The following is a 17,510-nucleotide window of genomic DNA, read 5'->3' on the forward strand; positions in this document are numbered from 1 at the left end:
ATTTCTTCACAGGAGGGGTGATTAGACACTGGAATGGGCTGCCCAGGGAAGTAGTGGAGTCACCATCCCTGAAGGTGTTTAAGGAACGACTGGACGCGGCACTCGGTGCCACGGTCTGGTTGACTCGGTGGTGTTCGGTCACGGGTTGGACTCGGTGGTCTCAGAGGCCTTTCCCAATCTGATCCATTCTGTGGATATTGGTACTTCCCAATTGCTCACCGGCCAGGGAGCCAGGCGGGCGGGTACGTTACTAATTACCACCACAGCAGCGAGGGCTACAAAGAAGAATTTTCTCAATTATCACGAGTGATGAGAACAGTCCCGCCCCCTCAGGCCCCGGGGTTGGACCCGGGCGGTGTCAGGGCGGATCGGGCGGGGCGGGGCCGGGCCCGGAGGCGGTGCGGGGTGAACATGGCGGCGGCCGAGGCGGCGGCGCTGAGGGTGTCGCGGCAGGAGAGGGAGCTGCGCTGGCTGGCGGCCGAGGTTGGGCGGCTGAAGGAGCCGCAGGAGCCGCGCTGCCCCGGCAGCGCCAGCCCCGAGCTGCAGCGGCTGCGGGCCGAGAACGAGAAGCTGCGCTACCGCCTGCTGCACCTGCGCCGCAGCCTGGCGGCCGAGCTGGGCCGGGCAGCGCCGGCCGAGCCCCCGGGCGGCGCGGAGGTACAGCCCGGGGGCGAGCGGGGGGCTCCGGGCCCCAGCGGGGAGGGAAGGGGCGGGACAGGGGCGCTCACGGACCCGTCAGCAACCCGCGGGGGTCGCGGTGCTCACGGGGGTGCGAGCCTGTCGCGGTGTCCGCCCGCAGCACTGAACAGCGCTCCTGCCTTTGCGCGAGTGTCACAGAATCTGAGAATGGGTTGGGTTGGGATCATCTCGTTCCAACACCTTGCCGTGGGCAGCGACACCTTCCACTAGACCGGGTTGCTCAGAGCCCCATCCGACCTGGCCTTGAACACTCGCATGGATGTGGCGCCCACAGCTTCTCTGAGCAGCCTGTGCCAGGTGTGACAGCACTGAAAGTTGTCGCTGCTCAGTCCTTCCACGGTCTGTCTGGGGAGGTTTTGCCAGTGATAATTGTAGTAGTGCCATTGGGGAAATTGTGTTGAGAAGACTTTACCTGGTGAGTGGCTTTGCTGTGTCTACAGAACATCAAAATGATGCAGCTTAGATGTGTCATGAGAAGTCTTTGTGCTAAGGACATAACTTATTGCCCTGGAATTGCCTTTTTAGCCCAACATTGTACTGGTCTGGTTTGGTTTAATGATTGCTGGGAAAAGTCTTAAAGGCACAGCAGGTGTATACTTTGTGTTATCACTGTTTCAGAAAGTCTGCAGTGCAAGTCCAACTGATGCAGTGAATCAAAATAAAGAGGAAAAGAAAAAAGAAAATAAAGCTGTGAATCAACATCAGAATGATGTAAGTGGTTACTTTATATTACATAATAATAGAAGAAGGAGTGTTGTTTGACCAGGTTCAGAAAGGGTGCTCAAATCTGAAATACTTTGCTGTATTTTGAAATCCCAGCTTTTGGGAAAAAGACTTTCTATAGCATAGAGGGAAAAAAACCCACACTATTTAGGAGCTTCTTCTTCCGTTAGGAGGGTTACTTACACATTGTTAGATCTCTACTTTTTATGTAAGAAAAGGATTTGGGTTATTGGGAAATGAAGGTCATAATTCTGTGGTGCACAAAGAGATTGAAGGTTCATGAGCAGTTAAACAGTGTGATGGCTGAAAGGATGTTGGCAACACCGGCTCTAGTACAGTAGAGCTTAATAGCTCACCTTATGTTAAACTAGAGTAATCTTCACATAAACTGTCTTTGAATCTGATGCTTGGAATGGACTGGCAGAAGTGAGGGCTTCTTGGAGTGATTCAGATTTCTCTAGGACATCTGCTAAATGCAAATTCTGGGGCAGGAATATAGGCTGCTTTCTGAGGTCAAACTCACAAAGCCACTTAGGCCCAGATTGATGAAAGTGCATGGAAAATTGGAAAGCCACTATAAAACAGTCAGAAAGTTGGATGAGACTATCCTGTGTATAATTATTTAGAAATGCTTTACTGCATTTTAGTATAAATTCTAGTACAGTGAAATCTGGTCCAAGTTGGGACCTCTGGGGATGCACCAACACTGTGAATCCTTAATTTCTCTCACAAGTATGTATGTGTATAATCTAATTTATTTGTTACAGCTACAGTGTGTGCCAGGCTTCATAGAAGACAGACTGAAGCTTTATGAAGCACTGAAAAAAGAACATGATGCTTTGCTAGCTTACAGAGCAGCCAACGAGAGCAAATCTATCAAAATTACTCTGACAGATGGAACGATGGCTGAAGGGGAATCTTGGAAAACCACGCCGTATCAATTAGCTGTAGGAATTAGGTAACCTGCAAATTCAAGGAGTTGTACTTTTGCAGTGATAAAACTGTTACTGTCATTTGTGTCTTACCTTGTGAAAAATATGTCATGGTCAGTGGATGGTGACTCTCTTAAATTTGTTTATTTGGAAAGCATTGAAACTTCAGCTTAATGCAGAATAAACAGGGGGTTGAAATTACTGTTCTGAGTGATACTTGAAGTTCATAATGCTTGGGATCATAGTGCTTGCTTACAGTTAAAGAGTAAATCAGTGAGAGTGCTAGGAATTAATAGAGACATCTGAAGTTCTGTGAATTGCCAGATACAGTAGAACCTGTTGTAAGAAGCAGTCCTTCCTCCACATCCCCAGCACTGAAAACTGTGGAATGAGACTTCTCAAGGCCTTGAGGTTCTTTACCCTAAAAGTGGAAAAGTGTTTAAGACCACCACAGAAACAGAAATTTAAGATCTTCAGGTGCTACAAGGGTGTGATCTCACAGGGCTTAGAAACCTAAGGTCTTTTACAAATTGAACCTAAATCTTCAGGTCTCTTGTCATCTTTTCTGGTTTTTTAGTCAAGCGTTGGCTTCGAATGCAGTCATAGCCAAAGTGAATGGTGAACTGTGGGACCTGGATCGTCCACTGGAGGGAGATTGTACTCTAGAGCTGTTGACCTTTGATGATGAAGAAGCAAAAGCTGTGAGTAAACACTCTCTGGTTTCTGCTTGATTAGAAGAACTAATGACATGAAATTGATTGCAGCATTAGGCTTTTAAAATCTTGAAATAAAAAAAAAAGTGACAAAACTTTAAAGTAATGTATTTCCCATAATTCAGCAAAGAAGACGAGATACTAAGGGCCTATAATCCGAGAGTGAATAAAATCTTAGTGTTCTCTTCATCCTTCTCTTTTACATAAAGAGGTTATTTCTCAAATAAGATCATACAGAACATCTTGATTTGTATGCTAACTTGAAATAGTTTAATGCCTTCTAAGATGTGTTTTGTGGTTTGACTCAGTGCATCTGAAGATTAGACAGAGAAAGCAAAGTAAGACTGTCTTACCATTTCCTAAAAATTGTCCAATATTATATTTGAGTCATTAATAAAATCTTCATCTCCTTGTACTGGCGCTGTTTAATAAAATCTTAAGTTGTCATTTGTGAGTCAGTTGAACTATGAATATTCTTAGCAACGTGCCCAAGATTTTTTTTTAATGGGGTTCAGTCTGAAACCTTTGTTTATACACTAGAATTAGACTTCAGTTTTGTCAAGGAATTATTCATGTGATTAGGCTTGTCCAAGGCATTTCATGTAAAGACCACTTGTAGCAGTGGCTCTGAATTAGTCCAAATTAATAGAAACTTAGAACATAAGACTGGTATTGATCTACTGGGTTGTTGGCTCCCCTCTGCTGACATTTCAGGTAATGTACTTTACAGACCTATTAATAAATGTACTGAATGTGAACAGTGGAAGCTTAATTGGCTACATTGTTTTAGATCTGATTAGTGTTGCATAGATTTTTGACTGACTGGAAACTAACTTAAAAATGAACAAGGTACAGTAAGTACTAAGTTGATGGGATAGCACACAGGTATAATCACGATCTTTCAGACTGGAGTATGGTGGGCCTTTAGTGCTACATCTGACATTATATCAGTCATTTAGAGTACTTCAAAATGAGAACAGGAAATTGTTTTACCTCTCTCAAAATTTAAACAACCTTAGTTCCAGTCTGTTTCCCGTCTGCAGATATACTTATTGGTTTGGTTTTTTTCTTTTTGGTTACACAATGCCGTTGACCCCTTGGCTTGCTCACCTGACTTTATTTGCAGGTTTATTGGCATTCAAGTGCTCACATCCTTGGAGAGGCCATGGAAGGATATTTTGGGGGCTGCTTGTGCTATGGACCACCAATTGAGAATGGATTTTATTATGACATGTATATTGGAGATAGGTAAAATTTCAGTGTTTTAGAACTTTTATACTCTGTATTGAAGCTCAGTACTAGAATTATTTTGTTCTGTCAAGTTTCTGCACGTTAAAAGTTAAATTGTGTCTCTAATATGATTTGAAGCTGACAGGTTAGTCTTCTATGTAGACACATAAATTGAGTGTGTGTGTATATTTAAATTCAGAAGCACTGTTCAGACACCTGCTCTGTAAGACTTGCAGCTGTTCAGTGTTCTGTGGAAAAAATGTAGAGAGGGTAAAACTTTGTGAACTTCTGGGGACACAAAGGAGGTGGAAACCAAACCCCCATGATTCTTCAAGGAAACCAAGTCACTTGTACCAAGGGCACACGTGCATGTAACTTGTATAAGTGTTTACTACTTTTCTAATTCTTGTGCACAGCTTTACAATTCTGTTTTTTCCTTGTTTATCTTTCTGTAGTCAGGGAGAATACTGAATCTGCATCAGCTGATAAACAGACTCCTGCAGCTGGGTTGATCCTTTTCTCCCCTCCTTTTTTTTTTTTCCTAAATCATACTTCAACCTGAAGGTCTTCCAGACATTTAATTATGTCAAAGACTATTCTAGGAATGATTGCAGTGGGTTTGTTTGGGGTGGTATTGTTTGTGTTTCTGAGTTTAGTGTCTGAAAATAGAGCTGATTGGAAGAAACTAAGAAAATACTGTGAAAAATCACAACAACACATTTTTATAGTTTCAAATTAGACCACTAGAAAGTGGTTAATTGAAAAAAATGGGAGTATCAAAATAATTAATTTATATTTCTTTTGCCTGTGTCTTTTTGTTTAGAGGCGTGTCTAGCACTGAATTCCCACTACTAGAGAACCACTGTAAAAATATCATAAAAGAGAAACAGGCTTTTGAAAGGCTGGAAGTCAAAAAGGAGACCCTGTTAGACATGTTTAAGGTAAGTCTTTTGAGTAGCTGTGGTTCTGGTACAATGATCTTTTAAAATGTAACTTTTGTTAAAATTCTGCATATAACTGACTCATCAGAATTTTACCTGTCTAGTAAAACAAAGAAAAACAGTACCATCCTTTTCCCCCTCTATTTCCTCTCAAACGTTCAAAATGTTTTCAGGCACCAATAAAAACGATTTTTATTACACAAAAACACCTCAGGCTCAATGAGATGACAGATAAGTACACAAAAAGCACACATTCCTTCTGGCTCACTTGCAGAGACAGGTCAAAAAAGACTTTTGGGTTAGCCCCCTGTTTTATACAGTGAATATTGCCAGTCTCACTGTACTGTGTAATTCAGGTGGTACTCACCATCCTCAACACACCCTCAGGGGACTGAGATCTTTTTGTCTCTCCCCTTGTTTTACAACTCTTCTGAAAGGATGTTGAACTGTTGAATACAAGGATGTTGAACTGTTGAATACAAGCTTTTTTTTTTTTTAGTTGCAAGTGTCTATTACTGATGCACTTGCATTATTAATACATAATTTTAAAAGAGAATTTTGTTATCCATTTCATTGATATTTCTGACTTTTCATGTTTCCACACACAGTATAACAAGTTTAAGTGTCGTATCCTTAATGAGAAGGTGAAGACACCAACTACCACAATATACAGGTAAAGAAATATACTTCAAAAGTATTATGAAGTATTTTTATACTTAGTTTATTTAAATTGAGAGGAGAATAAATTGGTTTTTTGTTTTGTTTTTTATTCTAACTTCTGAATTCTTGTGTGATTGGGACTTAAGTTTGCAGTTAACATTGCTACTTATGTAAAATGAGATCTTTTCTCTGCTGGGACAGATGAGGTCTCAATTTGTGGGCAAATGGCAAATCCAGTTTTTAGTCATTCCCTCTGGTTTCAGTAAACTGATTAAAGTAAGTTACCACCCTTGACATTGGATTGGTGCATAGTGGATAACACTAACTCTTAGCTCATTGTGGGATGAGGAACCTGCTTATTCAGTTGCTCATTCCAATCAGTTGGAAAATGGCAAAACCATTTTTCTGTTTGATATGCATAGTTTGAAATCTCCTGGGCAACTTTAACATGAAGTTCACATGTGGAACTGTATGAATTGGTAACTGTGTTATGATGCTCTTGATAATAGATCAACTGTGCTGAGCATTTACTGAGTGAATATCCCACTTCAGGTGGAATGCACAGCTACATTTAGGGTGCACTGAACTTGCTGCATGTTGCATATTTGTATTTACTGTCATGTTGGAATGTGTCAAGCGTGAACTTGTCACATTAGTGACTGTACAGAAAAATGTTGGAGTGTTTGGAAATGAACACTTTTTTTCTCTTGGCATATAGATGTGGTCCACTGATTGATCTCTGCAGGGGTCCACATGTCAGACACACTGGAAAAATTAAGGCCCTTAAAATAGTTAAGGTAAGTTAAAATTAAGTGTGCATTGAAACTGAAATAAACTAGGGTACAGTTGATTTATTTACATATTTATTTCTCCTGAGCTGATTATGCTAGGGTCCTTTTATTGTTTTCTTTGTTTACTCTGAAAATAGTCCTTCATTTGTTTGCCAGCTCCCACTGCACTAGTAGAACTACAGACTTTAATCGTTTGTCTGCATCCAAGGTTTACTGATTCTTGACTTTCATGGTAGCACATCAGTGAAAGTTAACAGCATCTTTTTTTATCAGAGTATTAGTGTAGTAACATGCATGTTTAGACTGAAGAGTACTGCAAAAACACTGTAGCTAGTAGTGACTAGATTAGCTGTGGAACCAATTGTCCCATGCCCAGTAGGGAAGTGCAGAGCCTAAGCCCGTGTGGCTGTGCTGTTCCAGTATCTCCAGCCATCACTGCACCTGTGTGTGTGGGGGGGTGTTGTGAGCATGCTCTGTTCTGCAGTAGATGAACATCCAAGTATTTATTGGTCAGAAAGTACTATTTTGACCTTGTCAGATGGTGCAAGGAGGTAAAGTGGATGCTGGCAGATCTGCAAGTCCTGCTGTTAAAAGACGGCATTGCTTACAGGAAAGGCAGAGGCAGCGTTGGCAAAGGCCTCTGGTTTTGTGGTGTAGTTTAAGTTATTCACAGATGCTAATTTTGGTAACCTTATTAGACTGACCTCATCAGAACATTAATCATAGTTGCTTTTGCTGACTTCCTAACTGAAGTGTATGGAACTCTGAATTCCAGGGATTACATATTAGATTGTCAAAACAGCTCAGAATTAACTGTGAGAGTTAGGTTTGTTGTATCTTTCGTGTTTCTCCCCTGCATTATGTTTTGAGTGTAAACAAGTGCTGCTTTCTTAGCTGCTATAGCATGAAATAATAAAACATGATGTAAGTTGAAACAAGGTACCTAAGTAGAGTAAAAATATTCCCTGACCAGTCACTTTTGTGTGTCATCTGTATTAATATGCTGACTGAAAGGCACTGCAATATCTTTGTGTTATAAACAAATGCTGAAAGACCGCACATGAATCTTTTCCCAAGGAAAAAAATAATAATGTTTGAATGTGTTAATGTTTATCCCTCCTTTCCCTGATATTATGTAATATTATCTTAAAGTCTGGGTTTTGTGTATCAGAGTTCCTCTACATATTGGGAAGGAAAATCTGATATGGAAACTCTGCAGAGAATATACGGAATATCCTTTCCTGACAACAAAATGATGAAGGAATGGGAAAAAATACAGGAAGAAGCCAAAAACCGGGATCATAGGAAAATTGGAAAGGTACAGTATTCTGTTGTCTACTTATTTTATGCTTCTATAATAAAATTCATTCTCTTTCCTTGTTTTTTAGTTTTGGTTTGTTTTTTTTTCCATTTTTGGCAGTTTGAATGAGAGCTAGTTCTGTATGCTTCTTGGTGTTGCTTACATTTTGAAATTTTTCTTCTACAACTCAACTCGTCACTTGCATATGAGTATTAAACTAATGTTGGGAAGAAGTTAATGGGTTTAGTCCCTTGGTTTAGGGAAGTACATCTTAAACCTTTTAATGTAGAGTCTACCTAAACCACTGTATTTTTTGTAGAAGAGATAATTTCTTTGAAAATTGCATAAATAACATGGTTTGGTCTTTCTTTATTATAGATATAAATAAAGTTTACACCTTTGCTATAGTTTTGTTGAGAGGGTGGAGTTATAGGGAGGGTATTTGGGAAAAGAAAGAAGCTTTGTGGATATGTAAAGGCACAATGAGCAGTACAGGTGAAAGCAGGGAGACATTTACTCCAAAAACTGTTGTGTAAATGAAGGTCAGCATTGTTGGACAAGAGGATGGAGGCATTATCCTCTTGCTGCTCACTGGGAGACGTGAAAGAAGAGACTGTGGAGGGCCTTCACAAGCAGAGGGTGAACAACTGAGCTAACTCAGAAGAGAAAGAGACAATGAGAAATTTACAGAAAACAATAACAAAAATTTATAAAAAGGAGGAAAATGGTCTTTATGGAAGTGATCATGCTTATTTCTATTAACTTATTAAGACTTGAATATTTCTGTAATATTTGTTTGATTGCTTCTATGCCTCTTCATAAACAAATGATCTAATTTCAATCAGTCAGAGAGATTCTTCCCCCAGAGGGTGGTTGGGCACTGAACAGGCTCCCCAGGGCAGTGGGCACAGCACCAAGGCTGTCAGAGCTCAAGGAACATTTGGATGATCCTCTGGGGCACCTGATGTGACTCTTGGGGATGGTCCTGTGCAGGGCCTGGAGTTGGACTTGATGATCCTTGTGGGTCCCTTCCAACTTGACATATTCCATGGATTTATCTAGTGTTTATGGATCTAGTATCTATGATTTTGAAGTGGGTAAAGCTCTCTGAAGATGTATCAGAGCCACACTGCTGAGCTTCTCTTTTTTTGGTTCAAAATGCTGATAAAGAGTGAGTGGCTCACAAGCTTCAGCCATTATGCCTCATGTGTGATGGATATCTGCTTAGTTGCTTTACTAAAGCAATTAAGGTCAATAAAGGTAAGATTAGATAAGACTTCAGGATTTTGGGGAAATGTGTTTTTACATAGTCAAAGAATCAAATGGAATTCAGTGTTATTACAAACTTCTGAGAGTAAAAACTGCAGATCAATTAACTGGTGTTGCTGAGAACTTGTAGACTTATATAAATCATCTTATTTCTGTAACGTTTCATCTTTGTGAACAGTGTCTCAATGTGTGTGAGGTAGTTATGTTCTGCAGTTCTATCTGAATTGTCGTTAGAGCAATCTGGTTTTAATTTACCTAGGATCAAGAACTCTTCTTCTTTCATGATTTGAGTCCTGGAAGCTGCTTCTTCCTTCCCAGAGGTGCCTTTCTTTATAACACACTCATGGATTTCATACGGGTGAGTATATGGTGATGTAACTCTTAAGAAATTTAATATCAGTTGTCAGTCTTAAATTGACATTCATAGCACTGAGTTATCCACAGAAAAATAAGTATCTATGTATATAATTATTTACCAGATTTTCAGTATGATTATACAGACCTAACCTTTTTTGCAAATAGTGCAGAGTGAAGCTGCACTTTTCCAGTTGTGCAAAACTTACAGTAGTCCTTGAGTCTCTCTGTAAATTGCCATCATAATAACACAGTTTAAAAGAATCAAGCTTTGGCCTGTCAAAAGCTCTGTAACCTTTTAAATGGTGAATTTTTTCTACAGGGGGAGTATCACAGGCATAATTTTACTGAAGTTGTGTCTCCAAACATCTTCAACAGTAAACTCTGGGAAGCTTCAGGACACTGGCAGCACTACAGTGAAAATATGTTCTCTTTTGAGATCGAGAAGGAAACTTTTGCCCTTAAACCCATGAATTGTCCCGGACATTGGTTTGTACTCTTAACTGGAAAACTTCTGATTTTACTTCATTTATCCTTTGTGAGGCTGAGGAGAATAAATGGAGTATTAATACATGTTGTCATGTATGTTCACAATAGACTACTAAGCCACTGGGTGTGTTGAGGGGGCTTCTCTGACAGTGTCCCAGAAGTAAGTCTGCCCTAAGTGAGCTAGGTTTGTGCATGCCAATACTAGTCTGTACCACTAGTGAATACAAGTTGTTTTGAGTAGAGATAGGCATCAGATGTGCTGTACCAAGAAGGTACAGATGAACCAGTCTTGATTTACTCTTGCAGTGGTTTTTTTTTCTAGGTGGTCTTCAGCAGTACATTCTGAGTGAAGCACTTTTTCTGTTTGCCTGTCTTTTAGGATGCAAACAACCTGAATGAATAAATGCTTAAAAATGTGATTACTGTCTGTATTGATCTTGGTTTATTTCTGTGTTGTCTTAAATCTCCTGTAAGAAGGATAAAAGGAAGGCTCTTTCATGAAGGCTCTTTCATGTTCCTTCTAGCTTGATGTTTGCCCATCGTCCACGATCCTGGAGGGAATTGCCTCTTAGACTTGCAGATTTTGGAGTTCTGCACCGAAATGAGCTCTCTGGGACTTTAAGTGGCTTGACTCGTGTAAGGCGCTTCCAACAGGATGATGCTCACATCTTTTGCACAATGGAACAGGTAAAGAAAAAGACAACTCCAGAATACCAAGCATCTCCCACACCCCCACAAGTCAAAAAAAACCCCAACAAAATGTTTCTTCTCCCAGTGCAAACAGTGAACAAGTAAAGAGGAAGAAATCCCTGAAGTATTTCAACTCTAGCTTCTTCCATTGTGTTGCTGGATAGCATAATGGTGTTTTTGATGGTTTCTTTTGGTAGGTTTAGGTGTTTCCTTCTTAGATATTTGATATTCCATATTTCTTAACTCTGCAATATTGCTGAACTCAATAGCCTGTTGGACTTGGCTGCGTTGTTGCAAGTTTCTCAAATAGTAATGCTGTACTCAGTGTTCTTTACTTTATTTTTATTTTTTTCTTTAAAGTTACAAAATGCTCATATCAAAAGCAGAAAACAGTATTATTTGAGGGATCTTATTGTTTGTGAATTATGTAGTAAGATTTTCTGTATGGAATTTTTCCATTTAGAAAGATGCATTGGGCAACTAAATCCCAAAAAATAAATTTTTTTTTTTTGCATCTTCCATCTGCCCCTGCAAAGAAAAAAGCCGTTGACCATGTTTTGTTTTCTATAGTCATGCTGGACAAATACTTTATTTTGTCAGTAATGCCATAGATTTCAGTGGAGCTACATGTATAAATTGATGTACTCTTGTCCATTCTGTTGGGTGCAATTTGGCTCCAGAAGTCCAGGCTTAAGAAAAATATTACTTTTCTTGCCATGCTTTGAAGCCACAACACCTCAGTTCTCTCTTCACCCATTACCTCGATTTGGGTTTGTAGGATGTGGGGTTTAATTTTTTCTTATTTAATGGACTCTTTTATTCTGGTTATGATTAATTCAGTAGCTTCAATTACATTTTTATGTAAGTAACTTTTAACTAATGTATTTTGTTTTGTGTTTAAGATTGAAGAAGAAATTGAGGGCTGTCTTGATTTCTTGAAGTCAGTATATGCTGTCTTTGGTTTTACTTTTCAACTAAATCTTTCTACAAGACCCGAAAATTATCTTGGAGAGTTAGAGATCTGGGATCATGCAGAAAAGGTAATTCATTTAAAAGCAAACAAACAAAGCAACCCCTTAATATCTACCTCTGCAAATACAAATATTTAACTGAGTTCCTTCATGTTGAATAGTGAAATTGCTTACCTCAGATCCTAAATATTGTCCTGAGTGGAAATGCCTGTTGAAAAACATCACATTAAATCTGAAGTTGCTGTATAAAAATGAGAATTTCCAGATTCTTACTTAGCCCCTTATCTTGAACTGGTTAGATTTTTGGGGTTTTTTTCTGATTAATCACATAGTGTACAAGGAACTACTATTCCAAGGTTACTTATCATAAATGAACAAATGCTTGAGCAATAGGGGTTGTGCTGCCTGTTGGCTGCCTTTGAATTTTAAAGGCAAATGCTTTGACTTCCAGTAATGAGAGACCCTGCTATACCTTTTTTAATTACTCTCTCACTTTTTTGATTAGCAACTTCAAAACAGCTTGAATAAATTTGGAGAGCAATGGCTTTTGAATCCAGGAGATGGAGCATTTTATGGTCCTAAGGTTAGTGATTCAGCATTTTAATGTAACTTCGGGGTAGACAAGAATGCAGACATACTGCAGGCAAACTATATTTAGTAACTGTTATTTTACTTCACAGATTGATATTAAAATCAAAGATGCAATTGGGAGGTACCATCAATGTGCTACCATCCAACTTGACTTCCAGCTGCCCATTCGATTTAATCTTACTTATGTTGGGTGAGTGGTTAAGCTAAATAGCTTCCTCTTTTAAATGAAATAATGAATAAAAATAATCATAAATGCTTTCATTATCTGTAATTCCCATTATGTATTAATGCTGTGCTGCTCATTTAACAAATGATTAGCCTGGCAAGGAGAGTCACAAACTTGAAGATATCTCCTCGATGTAACGATAGCTCACTTTAGTTGAAATGCTGCTGAGTGCAGAAAAATCTCATCAGCTGTCTTGTCTGCCAGTTCTGAAGACAACTGATCATATATAATGCTAAAAAAACCTCAGCTGAGTCAGTTTTCACTTTCAGCCCAGTCATAGTGTCTCCTTGGAAGACATACCATACAAATTCAAACATACCTTAAGGAGCTGCTATGTTTGTACTAAGTACTTCTTTGTTTTTATTGGGTAAAACTAATTAACTTTGAACATAAACCAAATACAAACAGTTTTTAGTGAAAATCTCACTTTGGCTTCCAGCTAGAAAGATGAATTTTTATCCACTGAGCAGATTAATCTTAATATCATGTTAACTTGAATACACATTTTCTGGGTTGTTTTTCTTGTAATGTTTGTTTTTGGCATATTATCAAGATATCGATAGGGAAGACAGAATAAGAATCTTTGTTACTTTTTGGTACTGCTACATGTTCTACAGTAGATGCCATAGCTTTTTAATAGGTGATGGTGTTGTTGTAAACAGCTGGCTTTTTTTTAATCACAGTATTGTAATTTAAGTAAAGTAATGAACAGGTGAGGTTCAAAAGGGCAGGTAAGGTCCTGTGCACCAAAATAAAAGCAAGTCATAGTGGAAGAGAGAGAACAAGGAAGAACATAAAGTATTAAAATGCACAGAAATGGTGCTGAGTCAGTCGAGTGTCTTTTCAAATTTAAGAGTTAGTGTCTATGCCACTGGCCGCAGGCATGATTATTTTAAGTCACTGTGATTATTCAATATTCCTTTAAAAGCCTAGATGACTTAAAGGACATGTTTAACAAAAAGAGTAGATTTTGCCTAAGTATAACTAACTAAATTTTGTCCTTCTGTTAAAAGTAGAATCAAAACCACTAGTAGGATTACATGTGTGTGAGCTAAGACAATTTCATTTTTTAAAAAAATTTTACTTGCTTTTTTTTCAGTAAGGATGGCGATGATAAGAAGAGGCCAGTGATTATTCACAGAGCTATTTTGGGATCTGTGGAGAGGATGATAGCTATTCTAGCAGAAAATTATGGAGGAAAATGGTATGTAGCACAAATGGACTTCTAAGAAGTGTTTAACAATGTAGAAAGTGCAGATCCTTCCTGATGTCCCATATATTATAATGCAAAAATAATATCCCTAGAATTTTCTCCAAATTAGTAGGTAAGATTACAAGAAAATAAGTCCAGTTTTCTGGTCCGAGTTGTAACTAGTTTGTTATTAGAAATTCAATTTCATGAGACTGCAGAAAAAAAGCAGAATAATGCAGAAATAAGAATTATAACTGAATGTGTAAGTCCTGCATTATTTTTGTTCCTTTTTTTCTTAAAAATCATGCTTTTGTACTGGGAAGATGTCAGACATATGTAAAGCAATTATTTGTATATATACAGACATGAATTAGTCCTAATATATGAAATATCTTTTGTACTTTTGAAATGGGTTGGTTTATCTTGTATAAGCTCTGAAGGTATTTTTTCATGAATGTGTTTTAAGTATTAAGGAAGAGTTAATTTTTAGTTTCAGTCACTTATCTCTCTGACTGTCCGCTTTTGACTGTAAAGTTATAAATAAAAATGAAAATTATGTGAAAAAAATTCTGTTTAAAAATGTGAAGTCAGCTAGGAATAGAACAGAAAGTCCAAGTTCTGCATTTGTCATTTTACTGGAATCAATCCATTTGCTATTTCATGTGAACTTGAAAACACAAAGATAACTTACTATCCAACATAGCTAACATAAAGATTTCTATAAAGTAAAGAAATTATTATTGTGGAACCCAGCTGTGGTTATGAATGCAAGTGTCAAGTGCACATTTATCCCATGCATCCCTCATGCTCTCCAGGCCACTCTGGTTGTCCCCACGGCAGGTCATGGTGGTGCCCGTGGGACCGACATCGGAAGAGTATGCCCAGCAGGTGAGAGCAGGGCAATTCTAATGGATCCTCAAGGACTTGTTCCAGAACAGACAATGAATGCTCTAATGATTTTGAAGACATATTTGGGGGGAAGAGGTAGATTTTTCAATATACAATTTACAGTCTAAAACTTGTGTAAGACTGAGTAAGGGGTATGTAACTTTACGTGGTTTGAGTTCTGTTATTATGGACATAATTATTAAAGGAAAAAACATTCTGGATGACAACTAATGCTTCATTACACTACTATCAGCCTAAAGTAGGGAGGGAGCCAGTTTCATCCATTTCCCACGTGTATATTCTTGACTACATCACTTTTGACCATGGTGGGTTTCACCCCTCTCCCTTGCTTCTTTTAATACAAGAATAAGTGATTTTGTTCCTTCTGCTTTTTCTACTTTCTCAGACTAAGGACACATTTTTAACACTGAGCAGTGTAGCTGCCTGAGGACAGCAGCACATATTTGATATAGATGTTACCTTCCAACTGTAGTCCTGCTAAGCCCTTCAGTGTGTGTTCAGTTTTCTTCAGATAAAGTCATTGAATTCCTTGCAGTGATTCACAAGAGCAAAATTATGCACATACATGAACTAATTATTGAGAGAGATCAGTAATTATAGCATGTACAAATGTATGTTTTAAAATACATAGTAATACTGAGAGTGTTTTGGTTTGGTTTTTTTAGGTTTGCAGCCAATTTTTTGAAGCTGGATTTATGTCAGATGTGGATCTAGATCAAAGTTGCACATTAAACAAGAAAATTAGAAATGCACAGCTGGCTCAGTATAACTTCATTTTAGGTAGGTAATTGCAGCATCTTACATTGCTGAATATCACTTAAGTTTTAATGTTAGACATAGAGTTTGTCTAGAGACTCATTTTGTAATGTAAATAGTTTCATATTTTGTGCTGTGTCTTGCAGTGGTTGGAGAAAAGGAGAAAGCAAATAATGCTGTCAACGTGCGAACAAGAGACAACAAAGTTCATGGAGAGATTTCGGTGTCTTCTGCTATTGAAAAACTCAAGAAACTTAAGAGTTCACATATTCCAAATGCAGAAGAAGAATTCTGACGTTGCTGTTGGGGAAAAAAAAAATATTAGCTGCCCATGGGAAATGTTTCTTGTGCACAGCAGTGATGCTCATCTGAGAGAATTTTCAGTTAATGGATACACAAAATAAGCCAGTGTAGCAATGTTGGTGCTCCAGGAAAAGCATGAGAGGACAGATGCACCTGCCAACTCCTTTAGCAATAGCATGGGTTTCCAATCTGCCTGAGTCAGAGAATGCTTGCTCAAAAAGTCCTACGCCTCTAATAAGATATGTTGGGTTTGCTGGGGAAGTAAATCAGGACTGCACGACCCCCAGGAACAGGAGGCTGGGAAGGGCAGTGTCTGCTGTGGGAATGCTGAGCTCCCTCACTCACAGGGCAGGTGCATACCTGTGTTACAGAATCCAGAGCTTGGCGGTCGGTTGGTGCCTGAGGAGCAGTTTGGTTTAGTTTTTTTCCTAGCTCCAGATTGTAACAAAAAACTTTTGTGGGGGGAATAGCTTGGTTTCAGAATCTGTTCACGGACTACAAATACTTTGGTGTCTTTGGAAGTCTCAGTGAAACAAGGCACTGATGGAGTTGGTGTGATAACTGGTTGCTGCAAAGGTGGTTGCCAAGAATGCAGATGAATTACTCCCCCTATCTGTGTGTCAAGCGTTTTATTTTTTCCTGTGTTTGCTGTTGATTTGGCTTTTTCCTAAAACAAAAGAACTTCGAAAAACCTTTCTGTGTGTAATTTATTATTGCATTTGTTGGGGATACTCGGAGCACTGAGAAGGAGCAGAGGACAATTGTAATATTAAAACAGCATGTTGGAATTTAAATTGGCTATATTTCTGTTTTGTTTATGCTTATAAATGATTTTTAAAATTGCCATTGCAGGCAATTAAACTGGATTTTTTGTGAGATTAATTTTTACCATGATTTTTTTTTCACTTTCATATGCTGTTTTCTAGTTGACTGGCTTAGATAGTGTTCAATGTGTTGCTCAATTATCTAAGCTATACAGCTGTAGTTGTAATTTAAATGCCACAGCCATAAAGCAGAAAATACTATTTAGTGCATAAATGTTACACAGATGCAAAGTTTGTGTTTTCTTCTGCCTGACACTTGTACAGACTTGTGTTTAATAGGCCTATGTTTACTTTGGTATTTGTTTGGGTTTGTGCATCTCTTTTTATCTCCTGCTTTTAGAAGAAAAGGAAAAAAGAAGGAATGAGTGGTGGGAAAGCTTTGTGTTCCACTTAACAGAATTAATGGTGTGTGGAGTGTGATTTTTATTTATATTTCTATATTTTATCTATAAAATTGTTTAGACTAGAGCTTATGTGATGCACGTGTGATATATTCAGACTGCAGAATTCAACTACTGGGTTTGTTTTTCTTACAGTGAATTTCTAGGTTTTGTAAGTATCAAACTTTTTTAGCACGCAGGTATCAATGCTCTTGGCATTTCAGTTTTCATGTGACCTGCAGCAAGGAGAGAGGTCAGGGAAACTACACAGAATGACAGAATAGTTTGGGTTGGAAGGGACTTCTGGAGATCAGCCAATCCAACCGCCCTGCCAAGGCAGGGTCACCTGGAGCAGGTGACACAGGGACGTGTCCAGGTGGGTTTGGAATGCCCTCCCTGGGCAGCTGTTCCAGTGCTCTGCCACCCTGAACATAAAGAAGTTCTTCCTCATGTTGAGGTAGAACTTCTTGTGTTTTAGTTTACGGCCCTTGCTCCTTGTCCTGTCACCCAAAAGAGTCTGGCACCTTCCTCTTGGCACCCGACTTTGAGGTACTTATATGTATTGAT

General features: G+C 38.7%; 1 protein-coding gene across 1 annotated transcript; it reads left to right on the top strand.

Moving 5' to 3' along the window:
- Positions 1 to 411: 411 nt before the first annotated feature.
- Positions 412 to 17,031, top strand: LOC113969986 (threonine--tRNA ligase, cytoplasmic-like). Its single transcript, XM_027688401.1, has 19 exons — positions 412 to 657; positions 1,318 to 1,410; positions 2,190 to 2,380; positions 2,932 to 3,055; positions 4,194 to 4,315; positions 5,121 to 5,238; positions 5,847 to 5,911; positions 6,617 to 6,695; positions 7,861 to 8,007; positions 9,518 to 9,616; positions 9,935 to 10,101; positions 10,626 to 10,788; positions 11,694 to 11,831; positions 12,268 to 12,345; positions 12,443 to 12,543; positions 13,679 to 13,783; positions 14,587 to 14,659; positions 15,346 to 15,460; positions 15,583 to 17,031. The coding sequence occupies exons 1-19, from the start codon at positions 412 to 414 to the stop codon at positions 15,729 to 15,731; spliced, it is 2,373 nt and encodes a 790-aa protein (XP_027544202.1). The 3' UTR covers positions 15,732 to 17,031.
- Positions 17,032 to 17,510: the final 479 nt, after the last annotated feature.

This window comes from Neopelma chrysocephalum, unplaced genomic scaffold (assembly GCF_003984885.1).
Source record: "Neopelma chrysocephalum unplaced genomic scaffold, ASM398488v2 Primary Assembly neopelma1_75, whole genome shotgun sequence".
NCBI lineage: Eukaryota > Metazoa > Chordata > Aves > Passeriformes > Pipridae > Neopelma > Neopelma chrysocephalum.